Raw genomic sequence first — 17537 nt, 5'->3', positions numbered from 1 at the left:
CAACTCTGCTCTTATTTGGGCTGTGCTGAACTCTTAGAAGGCACAGAATGTATTGCAGACATGGGGAATTAATTTGCAGAACACATTAAGTGAGCATGAGTTAGTTGAGATTGAATTTAATTAGATTGTCTAGTAGTGGGTGGACTGTGAACACTGTAACACGAAATGTTGCATTTCCATTGGGCAGCAGTTGGCCCCCTGCCTTCTGTTTGTCTCTTCTTGCTGTTAAATCAAAACCAGAGAGCTGGATGCCTAAAATCCTTTAATTAGTTGACATCCCAACTGGATAGTCATTTGCTGTTTTATATCTAGCCTTTTACATGGTTTTGGAATGTTCCACTTTATTCCCAATCGCAAAGCCACAGTTCCTGTATTTCCCCCCCTTTGATCAGAGTTTGTTCCTGAACCAGAATTTCAAAGAGACCTAGTAGCTAATGAGAAACAGCTGCCCTTTGTGGTTTCTCTTCTTGCCTCCACTATTCCTCTCTCCACCTGTCAGTAAGAAGGACCTCTAAGACCTTAGTTCTAAACATGGTCATTATCCTCAACTTCAGGAAGATGTGAATATCCGGCTCCTGGCAATGGTGGTTCACCTTCTTGCTATAACAAGGGCTGTAACAAGCAGCTGGGAGTCCAGCTTAGTAGGGCATGAGTGCTCCAGCAAATTTGGTGACAAAAATCAGCCCAGAGATGTGCTCTGTCAGAGATCTGAGGCACAGAGTCTAACCCAGGGGTAGTCAAACTGCGGCCCTCCAGATGTCCATGGACTACAATTCCCAGAAGCTCCTGGGAATTGTAGTCCATGGACATCTGGAGGGCCGCAGTTTGACTACCCCTGGCCTAACCTTTGTTACTGACACCTAAACCTTCCAATTTCTACTTTAGAGGAAACCATTCTCTCAAACAGGTTTTAGTTTATTGGAGTAATACCTTCTGAAAGTTAGTTTCATTCACAATTGGTTAGTTTAGCCTGTTATTATGTGATTTATTTGGGAAGGCTTGTCCTGTTGAGTATTTGAGCCTTCAGTTTGAAAAAACTGCCAATACTTTTCCCTACCTATTGTTTTTGTAGGAACATGCCAAAGAGTGGCTTGAAATAAGATCTTGATTCACTGTCGTTTGGAAAACGTGTACAGTCTAATGCTGTTGGGTGTTTGCATGGTTGTTTTGGGCAGGTTCCAATATTGAAAAGTCCGTGAAAGACCTCCAACGATGCACTGTCTCGCTGGCTCGGTATCGAGTTGTAGTCAAAGAAGAAATGGATGCCTCCATTAAGAAGATGAAACAGGCTTTTGCCGAGCTGCAGAGCTGGTATGATAAAACTCGGAGAGATTGAAGTGTTCAGAAGTGAATCAGGTTATGATAAAAAGGGGTCCTTCTTATTATCTTGGAGACCTGTCTCCTATAAGGTTGGAGCCACGTGAGCAGTCAGGTGGTATATCTGTGATGAATGTCACTTGGAAATGGGAGTTTTAGATGACCATATTTTATCACAATGGCTTTAAAAGACGTGTGAAGAATAGAATTGCGGATACTGGCAGTTAGCATCTGCAGCATTTGAGTTACTGTAAATTCTTAAAGTAATAGAAGGCTTTCTTCACGCATCTTCTGGAGCCACTGAACCCTGCATGCTTCAGCTACCAGGGAAGTATTGTCCCTTCTTGATTTGTTGGCATTTGAACCTTGAAACATCATGTGCCAGTGGAGCATAGCCATCTCTCTTGAGCAGCAGCTGCACCAGGACTGCAAAATCAAAAGATCAGAACAAGCAGTTCTTAAGGAGCACTGCTAATGCCAAATTTGTAACAAAATTAGCATTTTTAATGCAGCAAGTATATAACTTCAGGAATATCTATCTATTGTACAGATGAAAAAGATTTCAAACAAGTTTTTCACTGAGCAGTGTTGGCCAAAGCCTTCCTGTCTCGGGTGGTTGGGAATTTACTATTTTAAAAAGGTCTGTTAGATGTTAAGAGAGCTTGAGCAGTTGATGTCATCTACCAGCCTGTTACTTGGCATTCCAAGTATTATCAGATTTTTCTTTTTGCAGAATAACATCCCTTCATCATTCTTTGCAGGTTGCTCTTTGATTTCTATATGTAATTTCTAAACTTCTGTTGTGAGCCTTGGTGTGCATGCAAAAGGTCTCTCTGAATTTGGTTAAAGCAGATTATTAAAAACTGATTAAACCCTCATCACAGTTGAATTACCTTAGTGTGCACCTTTCAAATGTGCAAATGGATGTCCCTTAATCCCTGACCTTCATACAAAAATGAGTCAGATCGAGTTGACCGGAGGGGTGGGAGGATTGATTTTCACCAATTCCCTATTCCTGTAACAAACCTCCGACTGTCCTCCCATCTATTCATGGGGAGCCTCTGTCCCCGAAGAGCAGCAGGAGGTAGGGCATCCAAATCTGCTGGTAGAAATTCTTTTCAGCACAGGTTTTTCACAGATCCAATCCAGTACAGGTTTTCAAAGCTCCATTCAAGCAAACAGGGCAGCTGTAGGTGGGTGTGTGATATGGTCCCAGGGAAAATATTTGGAAGATTGTTCATTAAACATGTGTTCGTGTTGCTGCAGAGTTTGATCTCTGGCAGTTTAATTAAAACTAGCACTCACCATATTGAAATTGGGGTTCTGATCCTGAATGTTGTGTTGAGCAGTTTTGTAGCTAATGATGCTAAATGGGAGTATAGTTTTGGTTTGGGCTACTTGTATGCCTGATTTCCACCTGCATCCCTGGCATACATAATATCTTATGAATTATGCGAGAATAATTTGAAAAAAAAATGGGATGGGACTTAAGGAGATGCTAAAAAAACTCTGCTTGGTAATATTTAGGGATGAGTTTAATTACTAGAATCTGCCCCTGGTACAATAGTTGAGTATTCATACAGCCACTCTGAGGTTTTTAATCTCTACATGAAGCAGTTAAACTGCTAGTTGGCTACTTTTAAAATACCACCTCTTGTAACAATTTAATTGCTTGCTCTTTTGCTCAGATTATTATCCACGACACAATTGCGTCACATTCAGGAAGGTTAAAGACCCAAGTATGGGTCACTAGTTTTGCTCAGGTAAATCTCCCAGTTACTATGGGAACGGTGAGAGCTAAACCAGCAGAAACCAGGAAGTATAGTTCCGTGATACAGGGATGTGAAGTGCCTGTTTGGAGCAAAGCCAGTGGAACCTCCTTAAATAAATGCCAGACAAAAAAGTTTCTTGCAGCAAGACTTTGTACACAGGACTGATAAAGCAGTGAACCTGTGGTCAGGTCAGTTTAACTTTCTAGCTGAGTTTATCTGCCCTTTTCTGCAAGCAGTACATCTGCCACTCTGCGGGGCAAAAGTCTTGCACATTCCTGTTTCCAGGAATAGTTGTTGGATGCATTCCCATGTCAAATCCTTTTCTGTTTGCTTTTGGAAAACCAATTGATGGCACCTCTTTAGTGAAAAATCATTTCTTCTTCTAGGGCAGGAGTTCAGAAGGCAGTACTTGAGTTGCAGGCACTGTGGTCTGTAAAAGAGCAAGCTGGGCTTGGTCAAATGTTAAAATGGTGTCAGAACTTGAACTTTATTGCCAAAGATGCTGGAATCACTGTTGCTTACAAATCAGAATTGGTGACTCAAGGAATCATTGGGAATTAAGAGAATAAGCTTTCTAAAATATTACATATATACACTCATCCCCAAATCTGCAACCTCAAAACTTTGATTTTGTGTGGCTTTAAAAATGCCACAAAGTATGGTAACTTGAAGAATCTGCCATTCTTCTAACAAAGATACTTCAGAATATTCACCACTTTCTGCTCAGTGTATTTCAATATGGTGTTCTCCTATCTTTGAACAATGGCATCGAGCAGAAAGAGTCTGAAGTGATGGGCCACAGGAAAAATCAGCCAGTGCTTGTGAGGTTTGTGAGTGTGAGAGAAGGCAGATTTGGTGGTGTGACCAGGAGAGGCAAAGGAAGTACTATGCAAATGCCTATCCATAATAAAATTCTCAATTACTTTAATCATATCAGCCGGAAGGGACTTTGGAGTAGCATAGAATAGCACTTTTCAAAGCATAATCTGTCACCAAGCAAGAATAGAGTTTTCCAGAGCTGTAAAGTATTCCGCGACCACTAAGAATCACATAAGCTCCGTTTAAACTGCTTTGAGTTTTTTTTTTGGGGGGGGGGGCAGATGAAGGTTGCAGTCTGTTCTATTGTTCTATATACTTCCTTAGTTCTCTAGCAGTCATAACCAGTTCTGTGTAAAAATGTGGTTTATATTTTTGGCACTGTAAGCAAAGCTATACTGATCCTCTGAAGAAATAGGTGAAAAATAAAATTTACCAATAAAATACTTCCCAGTGATGTACCATCTACCAGGCACCATTGCCTTAATCTATGACTAACTATCCATGAGGTGTGTGTGACCTTGATGGGGGGGAGTTGCCATCTGAGATTTCTGTGTAGTGCTTTTCTTAAGTGACTTGGAAGAACTCTAGATAATTTTGAAGATTCAGAGCTTGAAAAAACAAGTTTCAAAGGAAAACAAGGAGGACACGTTTCCAAGGAAAAGAAAAGGCAATGAATGGAAAGTGTGTGTTGTATTTGTGTTAGCTCATGTCTTGTGGTTTGGGAGCCGATTCAAGAGAGGAGCTGCCCCAGCACTTTTGAAAAGGTTTGCAGCTTTCTGCTGCCATCTGTTGGTTTTGCTTTTGCTGGACAGATCCACTTAAAAGTTTAAAAGATCACTGAACCAGCTTGGAGCGGCTCATGTCTGGAAGGCAGTGATTCTTGACTACATGCCTTTCTCATCAACGGGTCGTTAGTCAACTCGTTTTCTGTCTCAGTTGCATAGAAGCTCTTTGTGGGAAGGGTGTTCTTTGCACCTCATGCCTTTTGTCTTTCCCTTTCCCCTAGCCTCATGGATCGTGAAGTAGCCCTTTTAGGTGAAATGGACAAAGTGAAGGCAGAAGCAAGTAAGGATTTTACCTTATTTCTTGTTTTCAAAAAGGTTGCAGTAGAATCCAGTCAAGCAGAAGTCTGAGCCAGACCTTCCATTACATAATCTCTGGTCCCTTCCAGATATAAAACTCCCACACGTGCATTTTTCCATTTTTAAGGCATTGTAGCCACATGGTAAATACTACTATTTATCAGTACATACTGCAGAAAGCCTTGCAAATATATTTAGATGATATTTTTGTTCTGATACCCCTAGTTTGCCTATTCCCTGCTGGAACAATTCTGAGCCCCCATTTCTGCAGCACAAGATGTGGAGGAATAAAAATAGAATTCTGGTATTTATTTCTTTATTTTAAAATCTGATGCCTCTATAGCAGGGTTAGTCAACCTGTGGTCCTCCAGATGTTCATGGACTACAATTCTCATGAGCCCCTGCCAGCATTTGCTGGCAGGGACTCATGGGAATTGTAGCCCATGAACATCTGGAGGACCACAGGTTGACTAACCCTGCTCTATAGGAACGTGCCCCAGGCAGCTAAGAATATATTTTTTAAAAACAATAAAAACAAAGTACTCAAAGGGATTAAAACGCCAGCCCCAAAACCATCAAAACAGACTACTGACAACATAACAATCTTCAGACTTAAATAGTGTTAAAACATTAACCCCTTATTTCTAACAGAATAGAAACAGTTTGGCCTGACACGTAAAAGAAAGCAACATAGGAACCAGGTGAACCACAATGGGATGGGCATTCCATAAGTGTAGAGCCACTTCTGAAAAAGCCATGTCACTGGTTGCCATCCACCTCAGCTCTCATGATAGATGGAACATAGTGCAGGGCTTGTCAAGCGGGTCTTAACTGTTGGCTTGGACAATATAGGAGGAGATGGTTCTTCAAATGCCCTGCTTCCCAAGCCATTCAGGGCCTTAAAGGTAAGAACTGCAATTTGAATTCTGCCCAGAAACCAATGGACAGACAGCATAACTCTTGCAGCTCCAGGGCGATACAGACCCTATAACCCTGGCAACAGTCTGGCTGTTACATTTTGGTCAAGCTGAAGTTTCCAGACTATCTTCAAAGATCGCCCTATGTAAAGCACATTACAGTAATCTAACTTTGATGTAATTGCAACATGGAGCCCATTGGCCAGATCATGCCTTTTGAGGAATGGCTGTTGTTGGGATATCAGCCAAAGCTGATATATGAGAGTCCCTAATAAATTGAAAATGCTTTAAGGTTACTCTGTATGCACTGGCCAGCAGGATGTTCAAGTCAGTCTTGCTCTCAGTGAGCCAACTCGGGCAACAGGAATTAAACTATTTGCTTCAGCATTACAAGTGCCTAAAAAGGTATTGTATAAAATGTTTCTTAAGGGCGGGCAGTCTCCTATTTGCCTAGTATAGTCACCTGACTCGCAAGGGTCTGTTGGATGATTGTTTTGTGCAGTGCGATAAAGGGAAAAAAATACACGTTTGCCACTTGAACAATAAAGTGGGCAGACTTGTGGTCAGGGATGACCGGAGAGGGAAAAGAATTTTCTGTAATTCTCCGTCCCCATTACCACCAGGCTGGTCAGCAGTTCCCTACTGGTTATTATAGGGTGCCAGTGCTGTGGAGGCTCTTCCAGGGTATCAGAAGAGAAATGATGCAGACATTGCCAAATTGAATTAATATTAACTGGAAAGTGAATGCAGAAGGAAAATGGCATGATTAATGTTTAAAGATAACAATGAAGGCAACAAGGAAATACCTTCAGTGCATTTTTTACTCCTATTCTTCTTTCAGGTAACTCAGGGTGGCTCACATAGTTCTTTTCTCCTCCCATTTGATCCTCACAGCTCCTCTCTTAGGTTGGGCTGAAAGGCATGACAGGCCCAGTAAATATCACAGCAAGTAGGGATTTGAACCTTGGTCACCCTGATCTGTCCAGTCCTCTAACTACTGCACAGTATCGGCTTTCCAGTTGACTGGAGAACCTTATTTACCAAAACCAAAAAAAGTCCTCCAAAATTTGATTACTGTTTGACCTTAGAAAATGCAAAACATGAGTGGGAAAGAATTTAGTTCTTCTTAACCGGCCACTTTCCCCGACAATAATGGCTTGTGGGGCAACGACAACAAAACAAATAATTTTTATAAGAAACCCTGAAGGGATCGCTTAATAACTAATGTCCTCAAATCTTAGGAAGAAGATACAAAGCATTTTTTTACTTTGGCTGCTGTCAAAATAAGAAGTGGCCTAGACTAAATGTAAAGCCTTAGAAATGGAAGGGAATAGGGAACAGATCACCCAAATGTCTTTTGTTCAGTATGGTAATTAGTGAAGAAAAAAGGGGGGCAGCACCAAGACTAAACAACGAAGAAGAAGCAATTGGTGTAGAAGGAGAAGAATCTTTAATAATTAAACAACCATTTATTTTTGGTTCCGCTCCCATACATATACTTAAACCAACAAAACCGCACAGAATCTGAAAGTAAATTCCACCTGACCAAGCTGCGCGCAAAATATGTAGGGGTGGTTCAATTATTGAAGATTGTTTTCCTTCTGCATCAACTGTTTCTTCTTCATAATGGTAAGGAGAAATGTCAGGAGAATGGTATGCTGTGTTTACATTAGCATTTATGGCTGTGGAAGCCTCTTTAGATATGAAAGATGGCCTCTGTAGAAGCAGAGAAGAGCTGGAGTTAGAACATACCACTGGCATTTCACAGCAGTGGGGAACTTGCAAGTAAAAGGTATTGAATTAAATAGCTTTGTGAATCCTCTAGACACATGCATGACTTGAATATGAAGGACAGACTGGAAATATGCTTTGAGTGGTGCAGACTGTAAGAATTATCCAGAAACTTTATCTGGTACAGAATGCGGCATCTTTCCTGTTTTGGGGTGGGACCCTGATGTTGCGTTATATCAGAACTGCCATGGCGGCACTACTTGCTTATCTTACAAACAGGTTACTGTCTTAAACTATAAAGAGCTAAACTGCACTAGGCAATACTTACCCAAGAGACTGCATCTTCCACGTGTTCCCTCTTAGATTCTTGAAGTCAACTGAGATCTTAATAATTGCCATCGTGCTCATCAAGTTAGAACAGTGAAATCATGTCAAGAAACTTTTGAGGTTGTTGAAATCTCTGTGGATTTGGGAATGTTCAGGACTGCAAGACTTGGATTGGCCTTCAAAGCCTAGATAGAGGCTTGAAGTTTGAGCAGATGCTTTAATAGAGGCTTTTACATTTGTTTCTTACAGTAAGCTGAGCTGCCTCAGGTATAATAACATTTTGCACTCAACTTCTTTACGTTTCAGTGGAAATCTTAAGCAGCCGGCAAAAGAAGGCAGAAGCGCTGAAGAAGCTGACTGACGTGGCAGTCCGAATGTCAGAGGAGCAGCTGGTAGAGCTTAGGGCTGACATCAAGGTGGGTGGGCTGCATGAGACCTTGTTTGATTGCTAAGCTGATGTGATCGACTGGACAGCTGAAGCAGGTGTGATGCTAGGAGTAGAAGGTGGTGGCCTTACTTCTGAATGAAACCCTTGGGTAAGAGAGGAATACAAAAGGGGGTATAGGCTCAGTTCAGCCCTTTTGCATTCCTCTCTTACCAAAGACCCATACTTGGTCTGCAGAGTGTGCTCGCTTTTTATTAAACATAGGACCAGGCTCAGCTCTCAGCATCTTATGTTAAGATGAGTCCTGGGTAACAGAACTTTGAAGAACCTCTGCCCTGGGTTTGACATTCCCATCTGGATTGATACTCATGGGATGGGTGAATGGAAATGATATATAAGCCATATAAGAAACTGGCTGGTGCTCATCCCTAAGACTTACAAAGAAAGGGGCAGTTCTGACAATACATTGGATCTAAATTACATTATTGTACTGACAGAAGGAGAGGTCACCACCACCATGGTCATCTAATGGGAGTAGCATGTTGTGGAAATCAGCAGGATACGGTTGAGAGGGGGAGGGGCGGTGGTTCAGTGGTAGAGCCTATATCTTACCTGCAGAAGGTGCCAGCTTCAGTCCCTGGCATTTCCAGTTAAAAGGTGCAGGTAGTAGATGCTGTGAAAGGCCTCCGTCCCCAAAGAGCTACTGCTGGTTGGAGTACATAGCACTGACCTTGATGGACCAAGGATCTGATTCAGTATGAGGCTCCTCCTGGAAGCAGGAAAGTTCCATGCTGATGATTTTTTTAAAGTGTAGAGCCAGCCCAGAATCTTGAAGTTGTCAACGTTTTAATTTGACTTTTAAAAGATATTTCTGGTGATTTTGGTTGCAAAAAATAAAACTGGAAAACTGAAAAGTTTCTGTTTGGTTCTGTTCTGGTAGAGCTTTAGAAATCAGACCGTGATGTGTTAGCACTGAGCTGACATCTTCTAGCTTAATGTGTCTCATGCAAACTCTGCAGAATTCTAACACAAAAACTACATTTGGGGGAAATTGTGCAGCCAAAAAGTGTGAAGTTAAAATAAAGCAGCTTGGTTTTCATAATGCAGATAGGCAGAGTTGGGCACAGAGTTGGAGATTATTTTAGAATTCTGCTATTTTTGTTTGTTTAAAATATATGGACTCTGCCTTTCCTTTTGCCTCAAAGCTGTTGTGCTCTGATTCTAAGAGAAATCCCCATAGATTGTTTTTGGCGGCTCCTGCCTTACCAAGCAGCAGTGTGTCTCCGATGTATTTCTTTTATTCTTCCTCCTTTGACTTGTGATCGTAGGGAATTACTGACCTTACAGGTGGTTGTAAGGATTACAACAATGTTTGAAGCACTAAAATACTTCTAAGGTGCTACGCAGTACTGCTTATATTTTCTAAATCTTAATTTTTATCTGATTGCAGGGCACCAAATATACTTCCCTATTTTGACTGACTGTTGTTCTGATGCATGCTACCGCTTTCCACCACCAGAGCGCAGAACAAACTTATCTAAGAGCTCTGATGAAATCCCACTGAAACTAGACATGGATTCCTCGTCTAGAACTTGCAGTGGTTTTCATACCTTGTGACTTACTGCAGATGGCACAACTGCCCCAATGTCTCTGGCCCTGCAGTTTGTATAGGTGGGACAGAGAAAGGAATACATAGCTGTGTTGCCCTCTGAGCTGGGCTTTGCTTGAGCTTCTCTGGAACCCATGAATATGCCTTCCAAGAAGCCATGTTAACGTGCCAGAATTTGTTTCCCCTTCAGCACTTTGTCAGCGAGCGCAAGTACGATGAAGATCTTGGAAGAGTGGCTCGCTTCACTTGTGACCTAGAGGGACTAAAAAGGAGTATTGAGTCCTTTGGACAAGGTAAGCTGTCCTATATAACGGATGAAGTGTGAAACCTACAGAAAAGGCACCTTCTGTCTGATTTGCTGTCGGAGTGCCTTGGGACTAGCTTATGAGGCTGACTATAGGTGTAGTTAGTAAGTGAGCCTGTGACAGGTACCACACTCGCATGATGGTAAGGCTGGGTAGGGGAAAAGGCTGCTGTTGGTAGAGCGGCCATCAAAAGACATTTCTAAGGGGGAAAGTGTTAGGTGGTTGTTTGTTTCTTGGGAAGCCTCAGTTGAAGAGAGCCTGCTGAGCATGCTACCTGACTGTGAACTGGAGTTGTTGTAGACGTGAAATAAGGCCTTTTGTGTGGTGGCTCCACTGCTCTAGAATAAATTTCCCCATGATATTAGTGCTGCAAGATTTTAGGGGTGGGGGATGCCTGTTTACTTTTATTACATAGTGAATTTTGAGAGGTCTTTAACTGCAGCATATGTATGCATATAATTAATACACATTAATTAATGCATATAATTAATACACATTTTAACTTATTCCATTTGTTTCATGGGTAGTTTTCAAAGTAAGGAATTATTTCTTCAACCTCTCAGTTTCCATTATGAAGGAGTGCACTATTATGATGCACTAAAGTGAAAGACTTTCCCCTGAAACAACATTTAGCACTGTTTATGTAATGGGAGTAATTACTAAAGTAAGGCAATAACAGAGATTTGAAAGTTCTTCTGCCTCGCACTTGCCTTTTGCCCATGGCAAGATGTCCCAAGGCCTCCGGTTATATCACTAATAGTTGGAACTGCAGTAGTACCTCCACAAGGACATCAGTTTCTAAAGAGAAATATTCCTTGAGGAACTACTTTATAGAAGACGTACTGGGGTTGCAGAAATGCAAGAAAAAGACCACGGTGGCCACTTGAGCTAAGTCAGGCTTTTTGTATTCCCCCTTTGTGTTCCCAATTATGCATGACCTTCCAAACTAATTTTGGGGCACTGTAACATATAGAGAGGACAGCGCTAAGTGTTTCACAAGGTCTAGTGCCATCCGTATTGCACTAAGCCATTTATGTTTCTGCTTGCGCATCCCCGGATCCCAGCCATCAGGTGGCCTTGAGTTACCACAAGCCATTTGAAGAAGCTTACTTTGTGTTCCCATTTCAGTTTCCCATCCCAAAAACAGTTACTCAACCAGGTCACGGTGCAGCTCCGTCACGTCCGTATCCGTGAGCAGCCCGGATGAATCCACCCCCACAGAGAGTGCCTCTGCTCCTCCTCCAAGCCTTACAACAGCCAATAAGAAACAGTCGGTCCCAACAGAAATGCCTGTCAGCGTGGCAAATCGCCCATACCAGCCCTACCGTGAGGTAAATAGCCTAGTTCTGCCTGCTGCTGGTGCTGTGGCGGTCAGCCTTTGTGCATTAGTCACATGAGTGTGCATGCATGTGTCTCTTCTGCTACATTTATTTCTTATTCATTAATTAATCATAATTAAATTTCTATACCGCCCTCCTGAAAGCCGGCTCCACGCAGCTTGTATGTATGCTATGTATGTCCACCTTATAATAGGAACACCATAGAAACAGAGAGGCTGCAACAAAAGCTGAGACCAACAAATTCTTGATTTATCTAGGCCAGAGCTGTGGCTCTGCATTTCCAGCCTCCGGTTGCACTTTCTCCAACATGTGCGCAACTCCAAGAGGCATTTTGCTCGGCCAGGAGTAGGGAGAGCCATGCTTGTTCATTCTGAACTGGCAAAAGAATTGGACCAAGGGAAACAAGGCACTGTGCCATAGGAATGCCCAGGGTGTGCATGACTGTCAAGTTCCTTTTGGACTGAGATTAATTCCTGGGCCAAAAACCTGTCCATTATTTAGTCAATATTTAGCTGGCCAGTGGACACATCTCTCTTACTTGTCAGATATCATTCCTGTTCCAAAGTTTTGTATTGCTAATGTTGATCAATCTTTCCATTTCAGGGGTTCCAGGGTAACAGGAGACCAGGCCAAGGCTACAGGCCTCAAGGACAGCGCCCAAATGGGTCCCTGCATCGGTACAGAAATGGGCCTTGGTACCAGTCAAGTTCCAGGTCCCGTCCGCCTCCTGGGAACACAAACCACCTCAGCCAGACTTATCCCACAGGAAGCAATGGAACTAGTACTGGTCCCAGTCCTGAGGCAAGTCCGTCGGCCCCGTCTGCACAAGCGCATTCAGGCACACTCAACAAGGAAGCCAAGGCTCTCCCACAGAGGAAACCTCGGTCAAGCCAATATGAGGTGGCCAATTCTTGAGGACCATGAACTCTCTCCACTTTCCAAAACTGGATGACAGGATTGTAGGACACACCTAGCTAGAGTTATTAACAAAGGAAAGTTTACACTTGCTGTCCCTGTGCCACTTCTCTTCCCTGATCATTCCTTTTTCTGAGAAGGCAGTTTCCTTTTGCTTCTCCTGTTCCTGCTTCCTGCCATGTGACCTGGGTCGGGCTGGGGTGGGAAAGGGCATCCTCGTGCTGTCAGGCCCGGCCTGGGTGAACCTCACTGCTGCCATCTCCTTTGCACTCTGTGGCTCTTCTTTATTCTGATGCCGTCCTTAAACATTGGCAGCGTCTCAGCCTCAAAGCAAAAGAATGAGAGAGGGATGTCTTCCAAGAGCCCTAGTCTTAAAAGCCTCTGGAGCAAACCCCCCTTCCCCCCATACACACACATTCATACACCTCAGTGCTGCTAGCCAGGCCTTACTCCTAACAGCAAAGTTCTTCATGCTGGCAGTGAAACACATTGCTGTGAATTGGGAGCCCAGAGTGAGAAATCTCAACGGGGTGGGGAGCCATAAGAGAGATTGCTTGGAGAGTTTTTCTTTCTACATCTTCTTACCTAAATACTACGCTTGGGGAATCTGGGCTTTGTATACTTCTTCCACCAGAAAACAGGAGAGAGTCAATCCTCTCGAGAGAAGCAGCGTTCTGTCTGTACGTCATGTATAAATTTAGATGTTCCCTACTTTTAATGTTTGGCGACAGATGGGAGGTTTCATTTGTTCACCTCCTCGCCTCGATCCCAACATCTGATCCTAAACTAAATTTCTAGCGGTTTAATTAGCAGTGCTAATCCTAGGTGATCTCAAGCAAAAACAAATACTGCTGCAGTCTTTCTCTATCCTTGTATAAATAAAAAATGACGTACATGTTAAAAGATGGTGACCTCCACCCTGCTGTTATTTCTTCTTTTGGAGGGCTTGGGGAGAATGGAATCATGAAGCTGTGGGCTGATTGGGTGGCTCTTTATGCCAGATGAACCAGACTTTGACCCTCCCCAATTGTACTGCTTCATCCAAATCAAATATCTGGAACATTTAGCTGGAAAGATGGATATAATTTGGTTGCCTCAGTTGACTGTAGGTTTTCAGGCTTGGTGCCACTGCGGATCCATCAAGAGGGGAAATCTGAGATTCCTCAATTACAACAAAGGAAGATAACCTTAAAGGACAATATAGTCTTCATTCATGGGGTTGCAGACCAGAGGGAAAGGGATGAAAACCGGGGAGATATTTGTAGGAAGGAGCAGACCACATGATAGCACTGAAAAACAACATTGCCATTTTGAAAACTCTTCATGTAATTAAGTAATCCTTATAGCAGATACCTTTAACGTATTGCAGATAGGTGATTGAGGCCCATGGCTTGTACTTGGAGGGGGGGAGGGTTGAACTTGAGGGTTTTCTGGCTTCCAAATCTTAGCCATTACTCTGTACTAGTGCTCATTGGACAAGCGTTTGTAAACTGTGCTGTGTCTCATGGCACTACAACTTTGTCAGTCATAATATGAGGTTGGATTGGAAGTTCTCAGGAGCACAGTTAACAACGGCTCTATGAACCCTGGGTAGGCCATACTGGGATGGTGGTCTGTCACTGTCTTGGATCCAAGGGAGTATTGCCCAAAAGAGAACAATATCTATTTGCAGAGTATGGCTTTGGGGCGCGCAGCGTTAACGTGCATTTGGGGCTGCATCCAGCAGTGAGAAAATCCTACTCCAAGGGCTGAAATCATGCCCATCTGCAGAAATGCTCTTTTGGATCGAAGCCAATGTGCACTTCTAATCCTTCTAAAGGGTTGGATCCTATGCAGGAGTAGTACAAGGCTCTGGTAGAAGCTCTTGCCTTCACTCACCAGTACCTGTAAGCACTATAGTAATAATACTAGCATATTGAGGGATATACATGGACAAAGCTGCACAATGTAGGCAGAGGAGAGAAACAAGTGAAAATGTCCCTCCTACTCCTTGAGCAAGTGTCTGAAAGTTTCTGTGAACTTTAGCAGAGTGTAAGTGGGTGGGCAGAAGGGACTGTGCCTGAGCTTGGCTCTTGTGGCCCTTTCTTGCATGGCCAGTTAAATGCTGATCGCCACTTCGGGGTCAGAAGGTGAATTTCCTCCAGATCAGACTGGCCAGGGATTCTGAGGGGTTTTTTGGAGGGGGGCATCATCTGGACATGGAATTGGGGTTACTGTGAGTGGGCTGTGAATTTCCAGCATTCTGCAGGGGGTTGGAAGAGATGACCCTGCAGGACCCTTCCAACTCTGTTTCTGTGAAAGGTGCTTCAAAAACTGATTTCTTAAACCTGTCAATGGACTCAAGAGCGGGAAAGCAAGGATCCCATCACCCAGGTCAGAATTAAGGATGTTCATCACAACAGAGAATGCTAATACATGTTGCAAAGGCATAGGAAACAAAGAGGGCAAAGATCCCTTTCCATGTTGATTGGACAGGAGCATTTTGGCTATCCATTTTCAGGCTTATTGTTATTTTGCTTTCGAGTCACAGCTGACATGATGATCCCATCTGGTTTTCAGGACAAGAGGTGGTTTGCCATAGCTTTGCTCTGCATCACAACCCTGGGAGGTCTCCCATTCAAATATCTGCCAGCGGTGATCTTGTTTAACTTCTGGGATCTGATCAGATCAGGCTAGCCTGCTCAACATTTCCAGGCTTAAATAATCCCAAATCCTATTTTAGGTTTCATATATGGAATGGCACATGAGCAGGGTCAATCCTCCACAGACTTTTGGCGATCACTGGGTGTTATTCTGTTGGCCCGAATGTTTCCATGTCTCACATTCTGATCAGATCCCATGTTGCTGGCACCTGCAGGCATTCTTGTTGGCCTTCACCAGGGCAAGTTGCAAGGAGTACTCTCTTGGGGGTGGCAGGTTACAGTGGATGAGCGATAGGGTTGTGAGTCTCCTGCATAGTGCAGGGGGTTGGACTAGATGACCCAGGAGGTCCTTTCCAAGTCTATGGGGCTTTTCGCACGCCTTCAAAATCGCACAATGGTTGCCAATTGAAAACGCTATTGATTTGCCGTTATGCACAACGTCGTTGACAATCTGCCACACACCTGAAACCGATCTGCAAAAAGCGCTTCCTTGTAGCGCTTTCAGGGAAATCCCCAAAAGTGGATTCACCCTCCGGAAAGCGATACACTCCTGCAACCAATCTGCAACACTAGCGAAAAAGACCTGTGCGTTAACATTGTTGCGGTTTCTACAAAGTCCCTCCCCCTGGCTCTCTCCTCTGATCTTCCGGCGAAGCGATCGCCATTTTTTTTTTCTCCGAGCGAGCGGGGATAAACGCACCAGCGAGCCTCTTTCTGTTTAGAGGCTTCCCCGGCTTCAGTCCCTCCCCAGAGTCACTAAGCACAAACAACACTTTGGACACAAACAACAGAGAAGCCCGTTTGCTGATGTATTTTCCCTTTATTTTTTACACGAAAATCGGGCCCGTGAGAGGGGGGGGGATTTTTTTTTTTCACTCGGAGGGAGCGTGGCAACGATCAAACGACAGCTCAAACACACCGGGCAGCTGGGCAGCTGGATGGGTCTCTCCGTTGCAACGAATCAACACAGATTCGTTGCAATGGGTGTGTTTTTTTTTTTTTTTTAAACTTTCTTAAAGGGAAAGGGGCTGTTTGGGAGCATGCTAACGGCTGCCCATTGGCTGCTTGACGGCCAGGGGCGGGACGAGCTTGGCAAGAGCGCTTCCTTTCTAGCGATTTTTGCCGAGACCGGAAGCCTGTGGGAAACGCTACAAAACGCAACTGGATTCCACTACAAAGGCAGGTATGCATAACGACGAATTTGACTATTTTAAATGGCGATTTTTCATTCAGCAACCAATTTGCTACAAAGGTCCCGGTGCGGAAAGCCCCTATGATTCTGTGATTCTATGGAACCAAATCCAGCCTGCAGCTTCAGTCCATCTCAAAAGGGTGCTGCTAATTTTGCAGGTTTCTGGGCCCTTTTTCATTGTTGGGCCAGGTCTGACTTTTTAGAACAGGAACTGTGAGGAGATGATAGTAACGTTAAAGAGGGCGGAGTTCCAGTGGGTTTACTGTGGACCAAGAGAGCTCATACAGGTCTTAATCAAGCCTGTTGGTAACTTTGGGGGACATGAGCCATTGCACTGCAGTGCAGCTGCCAGTCAGAGCAGAGTAATCTTTGTAGCAGATAATGATAGATAAGAATATTGCTCTTGATAGACCAGTTTTGACTGGGATAACCAGATTTGATCAGATCTACCTACCTATTTGCGGGCCCACTTGTCTCTTTATGCTCCCCACAGGGCCCTTCACTCTGTAGGCAAATCTGCTGGAGGACCCTGGCAACTGTAGCTGGCAACTCTCCTCAGGCTTGGCCCCAAGGAGTCCTCCCTCCAAGCTTAAGATAGGTCTGGAATTGCCCCTGCCAGCCCCCTTTACTAACAGACCCAACCTTGGAATGCTGTGGTTGCCTAGCAACAGTCACCAAGGGAATCTGTTAAAGCTACAGGTGTTTTTTTAATCATTTTGGGTTGTTTTTTTTTTGTTTGTTTTTTGAAGCCCCCATGCATTTAAAAAAAAGATTTCATATTTTTCTGCAAACCTTGGGCCCTTTTCAGGTTTGTACAAGATCTTACTTGTCCGTTCCCAGCTCTGATCACCAAATTTAAGTCTCCAACGATTTCTCCAGCTTTGCTATCAGTATATCAATGATTTGCCATGGTGTAGCAGTTTGGCAAAGTTGTGCTCATTACTCTGTGTTGGAATTCAAAAGGTGTCTGCAGGCCGATGTACTGTTACAACGCAAGAGCTGTCAAAACAAAATGGATATTGAGCTGAGTAGAGCCCAAGACCACCAATCTGCTGCCTCCTCCGCACGATCACGGCGAAAGATAAGATATGGCAGCTAATTACAATGCAGGCAAGGATTATATGAATCCTGGCAATAGGACACACCTTAAGTAGCACATAGGCTGAAGCCATCCCATTGCCTCT

General features: G+C 43.6%; 1 protein-coding gene across 2 annotated transcripts in view; it reads left to right on the top strand.

Annotated features, from left to right (window-relative positions):
* SPATS2 (spermatogenesis associated serine rich 2) overlaps positions 1–13424 on the top strand; it is a 50114-nt gene extending 36690 nt beyond the window's left edge. For both annotated transcript variants that reach the window (XM_077328776.1, XM_077328777.1), the window contains exons 8-13: positions 1176–1311; positions 4915–4973; positions 8272–8381; positions 10150–10252; positions 11393–11595; positions 12208–13424. In XM_077328776.1, the coding sequence (XP_077184891.1) occupies positions 1176–1311; positions 4915–4973; positions 8272–8381; positions 10150–10252; positions 11393–11595; positions 12208–12519 (923 nt within the window). In that variant the 3' untranslated portion in view covers positions 12520–13424. The remainder of the gene's footprint in view (positions 1–1175; positions 1312–4914; positions 4974–8271; positions 8382–10149; positions 10253–11392; positions 11596–12207) is intronic.
* Positions 13425–17537: the final 4113 nt, after the last annotated feature.

The sequence above is a fragment of the Paroedura picta genome, chromosome 3 (genome assembly GCF_049243985.1).
Source record: "Paroedura picta isolate Pp20150507F chromosome 3, Ppicta_v3.0, whole genome shotgun sequence".
In the NCBI taxonomy this organism is placed as follows: Eukaryota; Metazoa; Chordata; class Lepidosauria; order Squamata; family Gekkonidae; genus Paroedura; species Paroedura picta.
This window is presented reverse-complemented; position numbering and strand designations above follow the sequence as displayed.